The 20,654-nt window shown below is 45.1% G+C and overlaps 2 protein-coding genes across 4 annotated transcripts; both read left to right on the top strand.

Moving 5' to 3' along the window:
* The first annotated feature begins 1,970 nt into the window (after positions 1–1,970).
* On the top strand, positions 1,971–5,566 carry LOC124695077 (DET1- and DDB1-associated protein 1). The gene is made up of 4 exons (XM_047227968.1): positions 1,971–2,100; positions 2,606–2,663; positions 4,978–5,039; positions 5,135–5,566. Exons 1-4 carry the CDS (start codon positions 2,014–2,016, stop codon positions 5,231–5,233), a joined length of 306 nt encoding a protein of 101 aa, XP_047083924.1. The 5' UTR covers positions 1,971–2,013; the 3' UTR covers positions 5,234–5,566.
* Positions 5,567–12,737: 7,171 nt separating this feature from the next.
* Positions 12,738–18,708, top strand: LOC124701276 (L-type lectin-domain containing receptor kinase IX.1-like). 3 transcript variants are annotated; one of them, XM_047233322.1, is made up of 8 exons: positions 12,738–13,158; positions 13,248–13,527; positions 13,621–13,695; positions 13,780–13,867; positions 16,366–16,669; positions 16,866–17,040; positions 17,489–18,110; positions 18,308–18,708. In XM_047233322.1, the coding sequence occupies exons 5-8, from the start codon at positions 16,507–16,509 to the stop codon at positions 18,332–18,334; spliced, it is 987 nt and encodes a 328-aa protein (XP_047089278.1). In that variant the 5' UTR covers positions 12,738–13,158; positions 13,248–13,527; positions 13,621–13,695; positions 13,780–13,867; positions 16,366–16,506; the 3' UTR covers positions 18,335–18,708. The 3 variants fall into 3 exon arrangements, 2 of the variants coding, with proteins under 2 accessions (XP_047089278.1, XP_047089279.1); XR_007001967.1 differs by lacking the exons at positions 16,366–16,669; positions 16,866–17,040; positions 17,489–18,110; positions 18,308–18,708 and adding an exon at positions 14,363–14,412; XM_047233323.1 differs by lacking the exons at positions 12,738–13,158; positions 13,248–13,527; positions 13,621–13,695; positions 13,780–13,867 and having other exon boundaries at positions 16,157–16,669.
* Positions 18,709–20,654: the final 1,946 nt, after the last annotated feature.

Here is a 20,654-nt window from a genome sequence, read left to right as displayed (position 1 = left end):
AACATCAAAATTTGAATTACATAGTACAAATGACATCCCACCGGGATCCCACCTTGACACCCTATCGCTGATTTTGTTTGCGGACACACCCTCGATCGATCGTCACACAACGAATGCGAAAACTTCAACGAGCAACTCGCACACATCGATCACAGTACTTGCCCAGCGTTACGCAGAACGTGTGTCTGGTCTACAGTAGGCAATACAATCAATAAAAGTGTTTACATTTGTTTGGTCAGGCCACCGCAATGGACAATACAATCAATAAAAGTGTTTACATTTATTTGGGTCAGGCGGGCAGAACAGGAATGGGTGTCTGTTTGCATCAGGTAGCCCGGCAAACATATTTTTATATTTTGGCCGTGAAGCTCGCTATAAGAGCAACTCCAATAGTCTAGCCGGTTGTTAGCTATAAGCAAGATGCCATGTCATCTATAGCCAACATGTACCTAACAAGTACAATAGTTGGCTATAAGAATGTACTACTTTTTCAATGGATGACCCACCTTTCATTCACACACCTTGCCTAGGAGCACGTGCTAGAGCTAACTCTTGCATAAGAGCCCACTCACATTCTCTCTCCTCTTCTCTCTCCTCCAACTAGACACAAATATATTATTTTAATCCTTGTAGCCAGCTGACTAGACCTTATTGTACTTGCTCTAATGGCGATTAACGTCCCGTTGAGCTGTGCTGCCTGCCATTACAGGTTCATGTGCAAGCGCAGTCGATTCCCGCGCGCGGCTGAGTGGTTGGCGCGCTTGGCCCCTGTTTCGCATGCGGAAAACGGAAAGTTAGTTCCCGCCTTTTCGTGCCTATATAATGGACAGCACCGTCGGCTAACTAGGGCAAAACCCTAGCTTACAATCCTATCTACAATCCATGGCCGACCACGACCACTCCTGAAGCCACGTTTCCGCCATGGCTCGCGCCTGCTATCCGGATGACTCGGACAGAGCATAGCTCAAAGCGCAGGCTGCGTTCAAGGCGAAGCATACCGCTGCCTACACCCGCGAGGACGAGCTCTATGGGCCGTATCGGGAGAGCACGAGGAGGGCATGGGGGACACCAACAGCGGGCGTTGCTCGCGTGTTTGAGTGCGTCACGCAGAACGCCCGATCGGCATCATACCCTAACCGTGGAGGAGCAAACGCGTTCCGAAGAACTCACCATGATGCATCTCGTCAACATATATGCTCCAATTCGGACAAAGTTCCGCAGAATCTGCGGTCCTGATCCTACCCAACCCAGCTGCTTGTTATACTCGATTTGGCTATGTCGGATACATTTAGCACGCTGTCAACTTCGCAAGATCTTTCCAATAATACATGCTGGCCTGGTAAGCCTGATTTGGGTCTAGGAATACAGGTCCCGCACGAATCTTATCTCGCAGCAGGTTACATACAAGACTTGCTCACTGACCTGTCACGTCTGGCTAATGTGATTTTGTTTGCCATGTACACACCTACACCATCGATCGATCGTCACACAACGTCAACTTCACATCGATCACACTATCACAGTATGTACTTCTCCAGCGTGTCTGCTTCTTCTTACAGTGTCCCAAAATTTCCCCATCGTCTTGGAGCGAGTATGATAAAAGAAGACATTTTGGACATGGAGCGAGCACTACATTTCGAAATGGAGGTAGTATCACTGAAGCGAAAATTCAGAGGACATTTTTCTCGTTCTTGATAAGTTCAGAGGCCTAAAATGGACGTCGTTCTTCAAGAAAACACACGGACAAGAAAACACACGGATGATGCAGAAGCCGGGGCTAAACTCCTCATTTCGAAAAAAAAGAAAACACACGGATAGGAAAAACTTCGCGCGGCCCATTAGGCATAAGGCCCGAGATGAGTGGGCTGACGTGCTCTATGAACTACTCCGCGTGGTCGGGACACAAGTCCATCAGACACCTGTGAGGAAAAAGGGGGCAGGGAGCGTGGCCGGAGTCGGCGACGGCACGGAGATCACGGCGAGGACCCAGCAGCAGCGGCGGAGGCGGCGGCGATGGGAAGCCCCCTGGGCGGCTGGCCGAGCCACAACCCGCAGAACTTCAGCCAGCTCATCCCGGCCGACCCCTCCGCCCAACCCTCGGTCGGTCAGCTCCCCTTCCTTGCGTCATTTCATTTGGAGTTCATTTGTTGCTGCGCCGCCCTGCCGAGTATCATATCCTATGTATGCTTGAAGAAGTTGCATTAGAGAGCTCTTGGGTGCAGTGATTGTATGATTCATCTCCTATGATGCTTGTACTGTAGTTTATTTGTGCCCAAAAGGAGAGGATTCGCGAGTCTTTGATAGAATTCAGTATAGCTACTGCCTGTCTTTGCTAGATTTCAGGTATAGGTACATGGCTAAAAGATTGTAGCAGTTCGCTTAAGTCCAGTTGCCAAATAATTTGGGTCATATTCAGTGGAACTTTTGCACAATGACTGATTTAGGTTTTGGTGGTTATTGTTATGTGTACTGTGTTTCCAGTATTCAGTTGGTCCGGTGCTACTGAAAAAGGGAAAACAGAATGCCATGCTAGCGATTATAATGTTGCAGGTATTTGGTTGACATGGTGCTAATGCTAATCTACATTATTTGTGTTTCTCGCCAGAGCGTCACACCGACCACTTACGTCGCAGCACATAGGACGGATCCACCTCCTAATCAAGGTAATCCCTGCCCATATTAATTCAAACGGTGTATTTGGGCTGCTTGGCCCTTCTACAAATTTAGCCTAACTGGTTTCCGTCATTAGACTTGTGCACGTAATTGAATTTGTGCTCCTTGGCGCTACGTCAAACTCTCTTTACAGTAGTGTTCCGCATGGCAAAGGTTTCAGGAACTGTTTGATCTGAACTGAGTGGTATTTAAGCCAGATGGATATCTTCTCTTTCAGAAGGATGCCATGTTAAGTCATGAGAGTCCGTATTATGTTCTCAATAACGTCGAGAAAGGGTGTGCATTCGTTCTGCTTGGCTGATAATCAACATAGGATTTAGCATTATGTTTCTAAATTTGGCTATTTTATGATGGTTTGGCCATGGTATTTCCATTACCAGAAACCAGAGAATGTGAAGTCTAGTATTAAAAAAATCATCAATGTTGCCCATAGTGACTGAACTATCCTACGCCAATAGTGGCCTCCACCATCTTCACTCAAACCCCTGGTCTGTAAAAGAACGTACTTAGTGCTGATAAGTGGTCATTACCAGCTAATAGCTATGGATGGTAACTCAAATGGACCTATTTTAGTTATCTGTAAGATTAAAACTGCATACTTGCCTGAGCTAGCAGCAGCTGAATATATTTCCTTGACTACACCCCAGTTTTTCGTGAAAATATCAACGTACTGGCCTTTCTCAATGTTAGGCCTTCACAAATTCACATTGTGAACAATGTCTGTTCCGTCGAGACATTTCAAGTTTACAAAAGCATGTTCCCTAATTTTACTTGTACACACCGTCTAACAGCACATGAATAAGGTTCAAACCACTAGCAATACTTATTATTCATCTCAAATACTACTTCAGTAGGGTTGAGATTCATGTCACAGATGGCCATCGTTGCTCATAATGTAACATCCTGGCAAACACTGAAGTACTTGTAACAGTTAAATGTCTCTATGAGTACCCCTTCCTGCGGTACCAGAGGTGTCTTCTGGGTGATATATTCAAGTGTAGATGATGTTAGTGTATTAAACATGCACATGTAGCCGATTTTTTCCTTGACTACCTCAGGGTTTTGCATGTCACAGATTGCCGGTCCTTTAATAGTTTCATGTAGGATCTTTGCATTGATGTCTAATCTTAGTCTCTGCGTTAACTGTTCTCTTGTAGCGTGAGGAAAAAGAAAGACAATGTTAAATTACATAGTGCTTAATGAGTCAGGACCTAGCAGGGATGTCTTATATCATTACACCTTCAATGTAGAATCTTCAAGCGTCAAGGTTCCCTTCAAGCTAAATTGTTAGGGGAGTTGTGTGAAAAATCCCTTTGAGACGGTGTGCTTTCAGTGATAGGTCCTTGACAGGAATTGCTTGGGTTGAGTTAAAAGGCGCAGGTGGTTGCCTAATGATGAATCAACAGACCTAGTTAGGTTTTTCGGTCCAGAGGCTTTGCTTGTCCTTTGTGCACATTGTTGGCGTATGCCATTTGTCTGGGGCCTAATTGACTCAGGCCTGGCTAAAATGAAAAATATCCTGATTGCTTTTGAAGTTTTTGGCCCAACTTGTAGTGAATGGCAACTTGATTCCATGCTGCTTATCAACTAACGAAATAGTTTTACTTTCAACAAAGCAGACAGGGATATATATCTCCAAACAGCAAAACGTACTGAACCACCAAGCACTCAATTTATAACATTTTTTTTGTTGACAAACTGAGAAATACATAAAAACAAGAATCTTGTGGATAGGCACTTAATCCTGAACTGTAGTTAGAAGTTTAAGATTTTTCCACAGATTCTGGGTAGCTGAAATTTATTGAATATCCTTCTTAGATGCTTTATGTTGAGGTTGGCCTGCATTGGTTTGTTGCAGGATCGAGCAATTTCCTCATTGCCAGTTTCCATCAATGTTTATCATGTCTTTTTCATATGAAATTTTTATGTGGCAAATTAAGCTTCTGGCAGATGCATTTGCGAAACAAAATTCTAATGAAATTAACTACTTTCTGAATTAAGGAGCTCACTGCCCCTGATTCCTAACTGCTAGTTATGTTTGTATTTTTTTCTGACAATAACTGCTAGTTATGTGTTTTTGCATATCTTGTTGAGGGCATTAAGTTACGCATGTTCAAAGTAGATGAGATCCAGTGGCTGCTCCTTTTTATTAATTTATACTCCTTGGAGGCACTCACCCACTCCCACTAGAAATCTTGAACTGCTGGAAATTCTCCGAGTTCATTTTCTCCTGCTGTATGGAAACCACCTTTTCGTTTGTGGTACTTTCACTGACGGCCGACAATCTTTCGCCTGGAACTGCAGTAATCACAACAGACCCCAGGAACATCCTGCTGAGGCATTTCTACCAAAAGTCCGAGAACAAGGTGATCTACCAGTACATTTCTTAATCAGTAGTAATGAAGGACAGGTAGACCGTCAATGATATTTTTTTCTCATCGCAATGTCCTCATCTGTATAGCTGAGGCCGAAGAGGGCGGCGGTGGACAATCTCGCCCCGCAGAACGGCAAGCAGCCCAGGGGCCCCGGTGGTGGAAGCCAGTCAAGTACTAGAAGCTAAATAGGAGAGACCTGGTGTTCTCCTCTCCCCTGCTACATCCCATTGGTCTGTGCTGCTGCTGCTGCTGTGTATCATGCTGGTTCAGTGTTCCTGATATGGTGCTGTTCCAGCATGCTATATGATGCGCCTGATTTAAGGAGGAGCTTTGCGTGCGTGCATGTAGATACACACCTCGGTGCGGTGGCTTTTAGGCTTAAAAGCACCACTGCAGTCTTCCCTGTGGATAATGTGCCCACACTAGCCTTCAACTTGTTGTACCTTTGGGTTTGGATAATTGTGCTGTTTTAGCGAATAATTGGTTTGATTAACCATCGGCTTTTGACAGGCCGGCGGTGGTCGTCAGCGTCATCATTGCATCTAATCTCATGCATGCGTTATACTCTCGTGTGTCAGATTACATTGCGTCCCCAATCATTCGTGGTCGTGCTCACGCGACGCGCTTCGCCTTTCGTCGTCAGCACTCGCTGTGATGCAAACGATGGTGCGTCGTGTTTCAACGGCGTCGCTGTCTCGTGACACCGGCAAGGATCGAGGGAAGGGACGCCTCATTTTTCTCTTGTGATTGGAGCCGCGTGGTCGTTCATGGCGACCGTGGACGGCTGGACCTTTGCACGCACGAGACAGCGGAGCGTGCACGGCATCGGCTGCTCTCCAGCTAGGCATGACAGCCGCCGGCGGCCGAGTGCGTGTATGCGCGTGAACCGACTATATGTATCTATCGACTGTCGACGCTCGCTTCGTCGGCAGGGCTGAGTTTTGCGCTTCCTGGTCCGAAAATAGCATGTTGTTTTATGCTCTGTGAAGGTTTTTCTTGCATCGGTGGACAACTAACCCCTTTTGTTTGGTGGTCTGCACATTACCCATTTTAGCTCTGCTGATGCGCGATGTTGGTGTTTAGTTGCACACATAAACTGATATATTGTTACCATGGTTTAAATAAGCAGAGGAACTAGAAGAAGAACGTAACAATCATCACGATTATGAGGATGAGATGAAATCTTTCACCCAACTCTCTCGTGTCTGAAGTAATCCTTCTCCTGAAGGCATAGCTAGAAAAAGCATTGACTAATTAGCCATAGCCTGAATAGCCTTAACTTGATCAACTAAGAAGCTCTCCTACTTCTCTTCAGCCTCCTCCAAAGTATGGTACCCTTTGTAGGTGTTGTTGGAGAAATCAGTGGCTTGATATTGGTAGATCTCCATTAATTGCAGATCCTGGATGCCTTCCTTTGAGCACCACATACCACTAGCATGCCACCAGAAGAACAAGTAAGAAACATGATCACAAGCATCAACAAAGTCATAAGAGAAAACATCACAAGTTCACACCACATCAATAACTAAGAGGAACATGCATGATCATTACCAAAAATAGATCACATGTTCATCATATCACTGCAACTATGATGTTAACCTGCCACCACAACAAAAAGGATGTCTACCCTGACACTGCAACTATGGTGTCAACCTACCACCATAATAAAAAGGATGTCATCCTGACACTACAAGGTCACAATCACATGATGCGTTAGTATATATCACCTCATCATATATACATACCATTAGAAATTTTTAAGCCATAACTACAACCAAAATGTACATCGTCATCAAGTCATATTCATCACCATCACCTCCATGCAGTAGCGATCTAGCACAATATGTCAGGGTGGTGCAACAGTATATATATTTTTAATTATATTTATTTTTAATTTTTTAATAATATATAGGCTAAGTAGAAATTCCAGGGTGGTCCATGCACTACCGTAACCACCCTACAGATCCGCCTCTGCCTCCATGCATGCACCCCCATCACCCCATGGCCCCAATGCCACCACTACATATTGTAGTAGTATTTGGACATGTAGGTCCTAAGCTAGAGGACCTTGTGTGGCGGTACCATGCCCACAAAGCTGCTACCCTAGGCCTTGTGATCGACGAGGTGGATATGCATCTCCATGAGAGACTACTCACTGAAGCCAACACTGTCCACGGCTTGCTGGTAAAAGTTAGTGTGCATGTCACTAGCCTTGTTGTCCCGTATAGCCTTCCCGACGTCCTTACCAGTGGAGGTCATGCGAGTGAATGCCACAATCTCGTCGGCGGCGAATGCACCCCTCTTCCTCTTACCTGAAGAGCCCTTTTCAGGGACGTTAGCAGGCTTCTCAGGGGCGCCATCGACGACCGGCATCTTAGACTCTTGGGTGTCAGCATCCTCAGGTGGAGTGGCAACTGGAGTCACTACTAGAAAAGATCTAGCGATAAGGCGTGCTAGTGGTGTACCACTGCTGTATAGCAATGGCGCACCTATACATGGTGCGTCATAGCTATCATAATTGGCGCACCTAGTGAGTAGTGCGCCACAACTATATTTGATGAAGGTTTGACCAATCCCCTAAACATACCAATGGGGCACCATAGCAGTGGTGCAGCTCTACATGGTGCGCCATTGGTATGTAGTAGCACTACTAAGTGGTGCCCAACATTCCCGCATTACCCGCCCCTCCTGATCGCCTTTCTGGTTTAAAAAAAGTAAAAGAAATTGATAAATATTCAAAAAATAAAATCCTTCGAGATGTTAAGGTGTTATGTCATCTAGTTGCACGCGAATTTAACAAACATGAATTTCGACTTTTGTTTTTGCAAAATTGCTATATGTATCGGTAAAATGAATTTTCTGGTTGCATATATCCTCCTCTAGTGAAAATGTTTTTATATGAAAACTTATCTACGATAAAAAATTATCTGCTTTCAAAGCCTAAGGTCGTTTAAAGATTTTTTAGATTCCCCAAAATTGAAAAGGAAACAGGAAGTTTTCTACTATATTTTTTTGCCTGAAAACTACCTGTTTCATTTTTTATTTTGGGGAATCTAAAAAATCGCTAAACGACCATATGCTTTGAAATCAGATGTAAAATTTTACGTAGATACATTTTCATATAAGAAACTTGTTTCTGGTGCGCCACTGCTAACCTTCCCGCTTCCAAAATTCGAGATGGTCGGCCACCAACTACCCCCACTGCCACCTTCTCCACAGATTCCTCCATCCTCTCCTCCTCCTCCTGCTCTCCTCCACTCGGGCGCCCCTTCCTCCTCTCCTCCAAGCACTCCGGCAACCCGCCCTCCTCTCCTCCACTCCATCCTCTCATCTCTTCTCCTCCATTCTCCATCCTCTTTCCTCTCCTCCCTCTCTTATCCATCCTTAAACCTCTCCCCATCGCCCATCTAATTGGGAAAATAGAACGAGCAAAAAACGGTGCTTGTCTGCTAGATGAATGGAACAAATAAGCCTAGAAAACAAAAACAAGCAAAGTAAATATGAAACAAAGATTTTTGGTCCTGCAACCTGCATATGCAATTCTACAGGAAAAGAAACAGTTTTAATAGCAGGAGAATTAGGAGCATTCAATTGCAAACTATTTATTGAAGCTTGAGTCCTTATAGTAAACCTATTTGGCAAATTTTCTTTGTTGGAGAACAGTTTTTCATTTCTCATTTTCCAAATGCACCTAAGGAAGGTGAAAATATGGTAAATGGTTGAAGCCGGATGATTGATAGCTAGCAAATTAGAGATGACAGTAGTAGTATTTTGTGCATTTCCAACAAGAAGATCTATCCTAAGGTGAATGGAACCTGCAGGCTGCTCTAGCATAATAATCCTGTTTGGGTTTGGATAGGCCTATGCATGCAACTGCAGGACTAGTCACACGCACGATATCGTGCCTGCCATGTTAACTCGTGACGTCTCCCCTTCCATTATCATTAAAAAGGAAAAAAGGAACTCGTCACGTACATGTTCCCTTCCATTTTAGAAAGGGAAAAAAAAAGCGGCAGTGATGTACCGGCCTACCGGGGGATAGATGCGCGCGCGTGTCGCGTTGCGAACCCGGTGCGTGACTAGTAGCTGTTGTGTGTAGCTGGATTCCATGGATCTTGACAGTGTGTCATTCTAATTCGGGCATTTTGTGGTTACACGTCCAGATCATGGATAACAACCGAGCACGTCAGGAATTAACTGCGTTGAAGAAGAACGCTGGATCGTGCATATGCAAACCATTCTCGCAGGCATGCGATGGCGTGCGCAGCCTGATCACGTCCTTAGCGCTATGATCCTGTGAGGTTATTATTTTTCTTCTCTAAGATAAATAAATAAACGGTCATATATATACTTTGAAATGATACAGGGATAGTTATCTGCCACGCACGTTTAATTAATTAATTTTCTTTGCCTGCTGCTCGACTCCGTTCAGCGTTATACCGGATCTGCCGCCGCCGATTAGCTGTAGGCATGTGGTTACAGTCGCCACCATATCCCTGGCTCGCCTGTCTCTCCGCCCGGGCGGTGCTGCCGTCAGGGTAGAGAGAGTGGAGCACGGGATGTACATAGTCAGGATATGGCGGCGCTCGAGTTGTTTGACTTTAGGGTATCTCTAACGGAGCGATGAAAATATTTGTTTATGTTTGTGTGGATGAAAAGTGTGTTTGGGACCAGATCCAACGGTCCGATGCATAGTGTTTGGGTTATCCGCGTAGACGCAAATCTGACTTAAATATGCGTCTCGGATGCGTTTCTGCGGACGCGCCGAGTGTCCGCTCGTGTCTGGCGGACGTTTCGATGGACCCGCCTGACAGCGACTCCGACTCGATGCGTCTTCTCAGGCGCGCCAGTGACTGGCGCCGTTGCGTCGCTTCAGCAGTCTGCGGCCACGCTAATGGCGATGCCTCGCTTGCCGAGCGGCCGCCGCCCACCTCTGCCAACGAAGTAATGGCGATGCCACGCGTGCCGCGCCCCTCGTCTGCCTCCGACCTATATAAAGAGGGTGCACGCTCGTCTTCCTCATCCACTCCTCCTCACAAACCCTAGCCGCCACAACCTCCACCGTAGTGCCGCCTAGCTCTTCCTGCGACGCAACCACCGCCGCGATGAACTCCATGGCTGGTCCAGGAGGCCGGCGAGGTGGTCGAGGCCGCGGGCGTGGCCACCCCCGGGGCCGGGGCTGCCGAGGTGGAGCAGCTACAGCCACACGGTCGTCATCGCATGCGTCGTCGTCGTCGCCTGCGTCGTTGTCGTCTTCGCAGGAGGATCGCTACTTCGAGTTGCTCCTCTGCATCGCGAGGACCTCGGCATCAAACGACTACCGTAAAAGTTTGCCGAGTTCGTTGATGGCGTCGAGCCGACCCAGTTGCAGGTACAGGAGGTCAGCTGCAACTTCTGCCGGTGCAAGGTAGACGATAACTTTGGGAAGAACATGACTGTTGGCATGATTCAGCTACACTTCGAGGTTTAATCTGCAAACGTTCCATCAGCCCACCCCTTAGCTGCATCATGTCACTTCTTTTCACATCAAATGGTCCATAATAGATCGGTGCAGTCGGTTCATGAGTCCGGTCGTTTCACAAGATACGTTCTCCGTACAGCAAACACACCCGTACCTCTCCACTCCCTCTATCTCTCCGCTCCGCACTTCCCCTGTTCCTCTTCCCCGGTTCACCGTCTCTCCTACCTCTCCGCACTTCCCCTGTTCGCTCCTCTTCCCCGCTTCATCCTCCCTTCTGTTTTTCTCGAGAATTCCCCCCTCCCGTTGAAAGGTAGGCCGCATTATTTTGCTTGTTAATCGAATGATTAGTTTCTTGAGTTCCGCCTTTTCCATAGTAAGATGGACTACATCAGTTAGCAGTCCTCTTTTGATATTCACATAATGCATGTTTAGATCTGATTTTGTTATTAGGTTGTGTTCTTTGACATGCGGATTTTGTTCGAGCTGGTTGATTTCAACTTTTTTTCCATGCGTAAGTTGTACATCCTGTAGCTTGCAAAGCTTTTCCGGGTCTAAACATGTTGAGATCTTTTTTTTCTTGTTTGTTACTGAACAGTAGTGAAAATGCTTAGGTTGTTCCTTGTCATGCGGATTTAGTTGATCTGTTTGGTGGTAACTTTTCCATGCTTATTTTGCAGATCCGGTTGCTTATTTCGTACATATGTTACCTTGCAAACCTTTTCTAGTCTAAGCATGGTTAGACATGTTTCTTGTCATGCTTAGGCTGTTCGTTGTCATGCTGGTTTGTAGATCTCTTCGTTTACAACATCCCATCCGAAGATGTAGTACATCTCTTTGTTTAGATCTGTGTAGTAGACCTGTGTCCAAGAATATTGCCGTTAGCATTAGCATTGGTAGTTAAGAGAGCATTTTGTTTTCTGCGATCTGCTCCGTGAGAAATAGGCATATTCTTCTTTTCCTGGATGGATGGATGAAGCGTTGACTTGTGGATATATTTTTTATTTTCATGGCAGGAAATAATCAGCTCTGTTCATCTTCTTACGCGTGGCTAGTCCTTAAGAACGCATCATTCGGTTTGTGCAGCTCGATCTTGAAGATTGGTACGTGATGCTTCTTCTTTCACCCCATCATTTTCTACATTAGATTTTGTATTCACAACGGCATTTGGTTGGCTGCAAGAAAGTAAGCGTGGGAATTGTATGTTTTCTGTATTCTGAATACTCAGCAAACATTTGGTTATATCTCCAGATTGATAACATATTGGGTTCGTTACATTTCTTAAACGATTGATTTCTGAACTACATGTTCCCGTGCACCCAGATAGGCTACGGAAAGGTTAGGGAAACGTAACTCGTCATCGAAGTATTTTTATTCTTACACGATCACATGAGATATGTTCCGAGGTGAAGCGTGAACTTGTGGTGACTAACACCCTTTGAATAATTCATCAACCCAATGGGTCAGCAAACATTCTTTTTATAAATTCACGATTCTTAGATCTTACTCTGCTACTCATTGACTCTGGTAAATAAAACTCTAGATACTCAGGGACTTACCCTGTCATATATCCTTATATTTTCTCATTTGCTACAGTGAGAAGGTATTGTCATGTATCCCATTTTCAATAATATATTCAAGGAACTAGGTCCTTCTCAAATAGGAGAATGAAGTCAGCAATATCCAAGTTGACGAGACCTTGAACCAGGGGCTTAATTCCTTTATTGTGCATCAATTTCTATCTTTCTATATGGTAGTGATGTTCTTCGGCGGGAAGATTGTAGATTCTCATGTCAAAATTAATATATTGTAGCGACCCAGGAAAAAAATACCCCTATTAGATTTTGGTTGTTTTTTTTTCTTTGTGCATCATCATGGCATATACATCATATCATTCACAAGATTGTATCAAATAAAAATTATTTTTTCCCCTCTCATATGGTTTATTAATAAACCTCTCCCCTCCTTTCTCTTATTTCAATTAAAACCAAAACCAAATATTTTCAGACCTTGCAAAATTATTCTTAAACCAAAATATAGTGTTTCAAATCCTTTGAAAACTTTCCTTCTTTCCCTTTTTGTTTCATACCAAATCTTTGAGAAAAAGAAACAAGAAGCTGAAGGAAAAGATTGGAGAACAGAAGCAGCAACCAACAACAGCCCATCTGATCGTTTCTGTTGCCAAGGAAAAGCACATCATTCTTGTCTTGTCCCTCACATGGTCACGCAGCGTGGCCAACCACCCAGACCCAGGCCACCTGCTCCTTTTCCCCTCTACAATCCCCACACCAGTCCCATCGAACCCTAGTCCTCCTCCCCATCGGCGCCGCCAATCTCTGCTCTTTCCGCCTTCCCAAGCCAAACCGGAGACGGAAACAAAGAGAGACGCAAGAGTGTACAGAAATTCAGAAAATTCAGTCAATACCGAGTACCTTTGCCGTCGCCGCGTCGTCTCCGACAACCTTTCGCTGAACCAGGGCCACCAAGATCTTCTCCACGTCACGCTGAATCTCCTCGACCCAAGGAAGCTTCGAATCGAGCGCGAAATCGCCGTCTTCTTCTTCATCTTCTTCTCCGACTCCGGCGACAAATCTTCGTTTCCGGCCGGCCTAGTTCTTCTCCGGCTACCTCAACCACACCATCATGTTTCTGGTAACGTGGCGCAGCTCCTGGACCTCTCCCTCTTCCTGGTCTCGCTCTGGTTCGTTTTCACGTCAGTGACTTATCCTTGCCGTCCGCAGAACCTCGTCGACGGCGTATCTCCGGCGAGCTCCTGGGCTTAGAACCACCACCATCAAGTTCCCCGCTCCGAGGCGCACCTACTGCGCCAACAACCGCACCTCAGATCGCCTTCCCCCGCTGGCCGCATCCCCGTCCTGCTCCATCTACCGTGTGCGCCACCTGCCTCGCCAAGTTTTTCAGTTTCGTCAGTTTCGCGTACACCAGCACGAAGTCGCTGCCTTGTTGTTTCCAGTTGATGCAGTACTCCACGTCAACATGATCTGAAGCTATCCCAGCTTGGTTCGTTCCTTTGTTTTTCCTTGGAGAGATCTTTGTTCAATCTCCCACTCTGGCTGAATAATCCAGCTTCTTAATTCTTTGTTTGTGCGTCAGTTCTCACATCTGCAGATGGTTCAATAGAGTCGAGCACTACACCATCTACAAGATCAACGAAGTAGCCCCCATCTGGTCTGTTCTATGTTCTGGAGCTGTATGTCGCTTGATCAAATCTGGTCATAGACAAAATACTCACGTTTTATTCTTTTCCCTCAGGCCGGAGCCATCTCAGCATCTGTTGCTTGTTCATCGTATGTTCACCCTGGCAGCACACCGTCAGTCACACAGTGGCTAGCTCCCCTGGGTATAAAACGTTTACCTCCTATCTCTGTGTTTTCTGAAAGTTTCAGAATAGGTGCAATTCTTGTGAAAATCATATCTTCCGATCCGTAACTCAAAATAAAAAGTATTTTATATGGTTTTCGATCAGAAAAATGAGATGAATCTGAATATGCCATCCATGTTGTTGTTGCATTACGCATCATATAGTTTCGTGGTAGTTTGCATTATCACCTAATATGTAACATATGGAATATGTGGGATATAAATTAATTGTTGTCCCGGTTCCATTTAATCTTGAGTAGCTCACCCATGCCATGTCCTTGCCATGCTAATAACATTTAATATTGCCGGTAGAAAAATAACGCGACCCTAATAATTATTTATTCGGGGTTCCGATTCCGCTTAATTTGGTTAAGTTGCATCGCACCATCGTTGCTATGCCATGCATATCATATCATGATCATGCCGATTCTTCTTTATCCGTAGTAGTAAGACTTGCACCCGTTGTGTGTTCCAGCATTTGCTTCTTCCCGGATAGGATCGCGAAGTGGTGTTGTGAGATACGACAAGTTCTCCGGATGTCCCTCGACAAGCTTTAACAGGCAAGCATTTTCCTTATACTCCTGCCCCTGCAGAAGTCGCTCACCTATTTTATTTTGCCTACTCCCTTATGCTATCCTTGAGTTGCGTTCTTGTCACGTGTCCCTTCCACCTGTTACCTTAAGCAGCCTATATTGCCTCCACCAATCTCCTACAACTGTTGTTTGGTTATTGGGTCTGCCTTGTGAGTCGTAGTGCATGCTAGTGCTTTTATATCTCGTTACTGCTAATGCTATCTTATCGGGTTATCTGTTAGGGAATCATGACACATGGTTTATGGATATATATGTTGAGGATATCATGGTTACTTGTTAATATTTGTTAGCGGAGGCATCGGTGGGTCAGTTGCTCGTTTTATGACGGCTCACTTGTGTTTCTTGATAAATTAGGACCCCGAGTTCTTGTTATCTGTTCCGAGACTGAGCGCTCTAACCACACGTGGGTATGTTTCTGGGTCTCCCCTCGACCACTGCCGGAATCTACAGCTTTGTCCAGTGGCCACAACTAGTTTCGTAATGTTTTACCATTTGTTGTTTGCGTGCATGCCAGCATGTTACTTATTTACTTTGGGAAGCCCCTGGGTGCCTTGTATCCCTTGTTTCTGGTATGCACGTATAGGTGTGGCACGTGCGTTTATCGCATGCTGAAGCGGGTCATTCGCCCCAGTGTGTGTTTTGACCCTCTGAAGCCGTCCTCGCAATAGCTAAGTCCGCTTCGGAGATACGGCCGGACTTCGATACGGGTTCAACTTGGTTAGGTGGCTTCCTGGACATTGTTGTCGTGAAGGAGAGTGCGAGTCGTGATATCCACCTGTCACAAGTGGGTTGATCGTGCGTGTGGGCACATTTGGGCACCCCTGCAGGGTTACAATCTTATCGATAAGCCGTGTCCGCGGTTATGGACGACTTGGAGCTGTATGACTCGATCATAGACAACTTACACATGTTGTTCATTGAAAATAACTTGCGTAGTAAGTTAGCATAACTTCAATAATAAATGGTTAAAACTTGACAACCGTGTGGGTGCCTTTGCCAGTACTTCTTTGCGAAGGGGGAACACATCGGCTGAGTTATGTTTGCAGAGTATAGAACTGATAGTTTATGCGCTCTCTCACCTTCTCTGATAGACGAATGTTGTAGAGTGTCTCTATAGGTTTTTAGTGCTTGCACGCTGCCACTTAACCCCACCATATTGCCTATGACGTTTCTCTTGCGTCCTCTAAGTCCCCTGCGTGCATCAAGTACAAAGGACGACTGGTTGACGAATGCTTATACGTCTTGAAGTCTTGTTAAGTACGAACCCGTACTTATTGCTGCTTCTACGGGATATAACCGGGCTGGTATGAAGATATGTTCGATGAAGACGACGCTAGCAAGGTTACCCTTCCGGCTTGGCCTGGGCAGGGTTATGGACGCCACTTGGTTATCTTCAGGACTCTTAGTCCAATTTGTATCTTGTCCGTACTCGGATGTATTTGATCTTCTGTATGATTTGGATCTTTGTATATATCTATTTGTATCTTGACTCGTTGGAGTCGTTGTTGTAATATATATGTTTCTTGTGGGCTCTATTGTAATCCTATTGTAATGTTACCTCTCGTGATTGATTCCACCCGCATCGCGTGCATGCTTCGGCGTGTACGAGGCGCTTGGTGGTGCGTCTCCTAAAATCGATATCGTGCGGATTTCTGTGGGTCGCTGGGATCCTCATGGTACCGGTTTTGGGGCGTCACAAATTTACTGTCAGTACTACCAGCAGCCCGGCTTAACTGAAAGAGCAGCTGTCTCTGTCACAGATACATTGTTTAGTAGTTCTATTGAACAGTGGTAAAGAATATGCCTACGTTGTTTTTTGTGATGCTTATTTGCTTTTTTGCAATTTCACCAAGCTAACACAGATATGTGATTGCAACCTTTCCAGGATAACCATAGAAGATCTGTTTCCAGGATATCACCCCCGCCGTTATCTCCGCAGCCTCCAGGATTTGTGTACAGTCTCCCAGGTTTGGGTACAGACTTACTGGCTCCTCCGCCAACTCGGGATACAGACATAAACCCGGGTATGGGTACAGACTCAACGACTTCTTCGCCAACTCGGGATATATATGTAGACCCGGGTATGATGGGTACAGACTTAAAGACTCCTCCGCCACCTCAGGATCAAGGCGTAGATCCATATTTGGATGTGGCTCCTCCACCAACTAGTGTTCCAGACCTAAGCCCGGGTATGGATATACCTCCTTCGCCAACTCTAGGAAGTCTTCCTTGTTACTCTCTTCATTCACAAATCTAAGATGTTTTAGGTTATTGTAGATTCATCTATTTTGGTATGTATCTACTCTAGCTTTAGTGTGTAGATTCACTCATTATAGTATGTGTCTAGTTAATTTTGCAATGTCTAAAATGGATTAATATCAAAAGAATATATCTCCGAGGTCGGGATCGTTGGTAAGCTCAGCCATAAAAACCTTGTCAAGCTCGTCGGCTGGTGCCATGGAGGGAGGGAGCTGCTACTTGTTTATGAATTGATGCCGAATGCAAGCCTTGACAAGCATCTCCATAGCTCCACCAATCATGTGCTTCCATGGACAGACAGGTATTTTTTTGATATTAATCCATTTTATTTAAACATTGTTAGGATTAGAACCCAGGAATATGCCACTTGGTTTTCTTCACACTTGCCCATTAACAAAAAAACTAGGCAGGTGCCCCTCGGAAATGCGAGGCAATCATATTTAGTGTGTTGAAAGCAGCCGTGAAACGAATTTATAATTTCAAGGGGTTTCTATAGACATCCATCTGTTGTGTTAAATAAAATATCACATACATGAAAAAACATAATTAATGTCATTTGGTTAATCTGTTTGTTTTACTGAACTTAATACATATAAATATTCCTTAATTAGATTAATAAATCTAGACCGTTATAATTTGGACCCACAATCTAATCAATGGAAAAAATATTTTAGACTAAGTGGATTATTGTGGTGTCTTCTTTTCCTATTTTTTAGAATAAGACTCTCCTTGATCTCTTCTATCTGCAGGTACAAGATCTCGCTCGGGTTGGGATCTGCGATACTGTACCTCCACCAAGAGTGGGAACAGTGTGTGCTGCACAGGGATGTAAAACCCAGCAATGTTATGCTTGATGCAGAATTCAACGCCAAACTAGGGGATTTCGGCCTCGCCAGGCTAGTTGAAAAAGGGCGAAGATCCCTTACAACCGCTCTTGCGGGAACTATGGGCTACATTGACCCAGAGTGCGCCTACACTGGAAGGACCAACACGAAGTCAGACGTGTACAGCTTTGGTGTGGTACTCCTCGAGATAGCCAGCGGCAGGAAGCCTGGAGTTGTAGATGCGCAGGAAGAATACGCAATCCCCTTGGCCCAGTGGGTCTGGGAAAGGCATGACAGCGGGTGTTTTATGGACGCCATAGATGAACGTATGAGAGGGAAGTTCGATGATCAAGAGGCGGAAAGAATGCTGATAGTTGGTCTGTCATGTTGCCAGCTCAATAGCAGTCTGAGACCATCTATTAGAGAGGCAGTCAGCGTGCTGCTGTTTGAGTCTCCACTTCCTGTCCTCCCTGTGGCAGTTCACATGCCGATGGTTGGCACTTCGGCTGCAACTGGTAGCAGCGGGGACAGCATTGCCACATCTAAGGTGAAACATCTTATCTTCATTTTCTTCCCTCTGTACCTCTTCTTTTCCTTCTCAAAGTACATGCTATACTTTTGTTGCTAGTCTTCTGTTACGTCTTTCTGAAGCTTCTAATACGTGACCGATGATGCAAGCAGTTGTTCCAGTCGTTTCTTGTCTCCATGGATGTCATCAATTCTGACATGTTTGTGCATACACAGGAACTGGATGGCCCTGAATGCATGTAGCCTTCGAACTGTCCAATCACATGACGAATTGTATGGACTGAGTGCGCAACTGCAGAGCCGAGCAAATTTGCTGGAGTATGTTCCGGTGACAAAGGTAGACAGAACGCTTCATCAGCAAGGAACATCATACGTTTAGGATAGGCAGACATTACAAAAAGTTAATTGTATATGTAATATGAGAGTAGTCCAGCACATCTTTTGTGATCGACTGTTTGTTTGATGCCTGTCTAAAATGCATGCGGCTGTGGTAGCATAGTAATTCTTGTAAGTTAGTCTATACTTTAACGCCAACGCATTGGATCACACTCTGTATCGTGGATGGCAATTGATAGCTATGTCAGGGATGAGTAAGAAAGGCACCTCTTTCAATATCATTCTGGTCTCTCCGGCACTTAATACTTGTTGCAAATACATGCAGAAGATAGTCTAAAATGTGTCTAAGTTCATTGAACTGATGACAAGTATTTAGAGCCAGATGGAGTACTATATACCACATCCACAGCTCTAAACAATAACCGATTTTTATGCGGCTGTAATATGATTCGCTAACTGAATAGGTAAATGTAAGGGCGCACGATGACAGGACAGGCGTCTCCAATGAAGAACTCGTCCAATTTTTTTTAGCCCGCAAGCCTCCCTCCTGCACCCCACCCTCCCACCGCCGCCGCCGGTGATACAGGCTAAGCCAGCGTGGGTTGCCTGATTTTCACGAATTAACCCAATGAAGTGTGATTGTGGAGGGGATTCGCGGGAAGGTGGACGAACGCGAAGAACACGATACAAACACATGCATATCAATCGGTTATCCTCGTTGGTCCAAACAACCAACTCGATAGAATTGCAAGACAAAGACCAAACGGTAGAATCTCTGACAAAAGATCGACAAATCCAAATAGAATTCCATAGAGAAAAAGATCAATTTAGAATATAGTTGTAAAGCAAGAGATTCTCAATAGATAATCCGGATAAAATTGGATACAATAGATTGGTAATCTAAGGAGGGGGTTTTCCTAATCTACTAGGGATGGAAGGCACAAGCCAAGTTCATCTTAATATCATCTCTCTCTCATTAAGGTGGGGGTAGGTGCCTATTTATAGGTAGGGTCTGAAGGGGTAAGTTACAAGCGAAAAGGCTGAAATCTGCATGTAGCTTCATAGGGGTGGAAGTTCTGGCCCTTGGGGGTGGAAGTTCCGGTCACCCAGTAGTACCAGTCGGTGAGGGGTGGTAGTGCCGGCCGTGAGCGGCGGTAGTACCGACCTGGGGCGTCCAACTTCTTTTCTTCCTTCTCTTTCATGCTTCCGTGATATCGGCCTTGCGTCCTCGGGTCTCCATGGCATCCTCCCTTCCCTTCGTCCGTACTTGTCGTTGAGTTCCTATCATCAAGATTTGACGGAGTATGAAGTAGTATACCATTCCATATAGGCGATTGTAGGCACGCATAAAGGAGAAGATTCACCTTGGCGTGACGTGTTGGCGATGAAGCACATGATGTGGTGAAGAACGAAGGTCGCCCCGTATCATCTCCCCCACTTGAAAAAGAGTCGTCCTCGACGATAGCTCTTCATGAACTTGTATAGGAAGTAGATGACAACCACGCTTGAATGTCCCTTCACTTGTCATGGACCCTATCAACGGCACAAGAAAAGCAAAGCAATACTCAAAGCGTAGCCAATGTTCTATGGGATTAGCAAGGGGCCTTAAGTAGAAGGAGGTCACCTTATTGTAATGTCGGTGTGCACTCATGGAGAGGTCTTGTGTAGTAGATGTGTGGGGTTGAACCCATTTTTTGACGCTCATCCACAAGTCACTTGTATCTTCACACAACAAAGACCAAGCAAAGTATGTGTGTGTGTGATAGAGGAGCATATCATCAACGATATGTCCATTCATGTTCACAACACCATTAGCACAACGCAAATATATGAAGAATAATGCATGTGCAAGGTTAATGTGTAAGAAATCCGTATGGACATCTTACAAATGCGGAAACATAGAAACTCCAAATGGTGAGACGACCATGGTGTCCATCTCATGTATAATCTCATTTTCATTATTGCACTCAAGGCATCGGAAAGACAATATTTTCAATATCCTTGAAGCAACACGAGGAGAATTTGGCAAAAACACTAGACGAAAGGTGTCCAAGATATCATCAACATGTGTGCACACAAACCATCGGAAAGAGAAATTGGTCCTCATATTTTTTTTGCAACACAAGACATATCATTCAAAAAGTTCACCAAGAAAACATTTGCACAACTATGCGTGCCAACAAACCAAATGAAAGAAAAATTGTTCAACTTGTTTGAGGCTATACCA

Source organism: Lolium rigidum, chromosome 3, assembly GCF_022539505.1.
Source record: "Lolium rigidum isolate FL_2022 chromosome 3, APGP_CSIRO_Lrig_0.1, whole genome shotgun sequence".
Classification (NCBI taxonomy): domain Eukaryota; kingdom Viridiplantae; phylum Streptophyta; class Magnoliopsida; order Poales; family Poaceae; genus Lolium; species Lolium rigidum.
The sequence above is the reverse complement of the archived record's forward strand: the minus strand, read 5'-3'. Positions and strand labels throughout refer to the sequence as shown.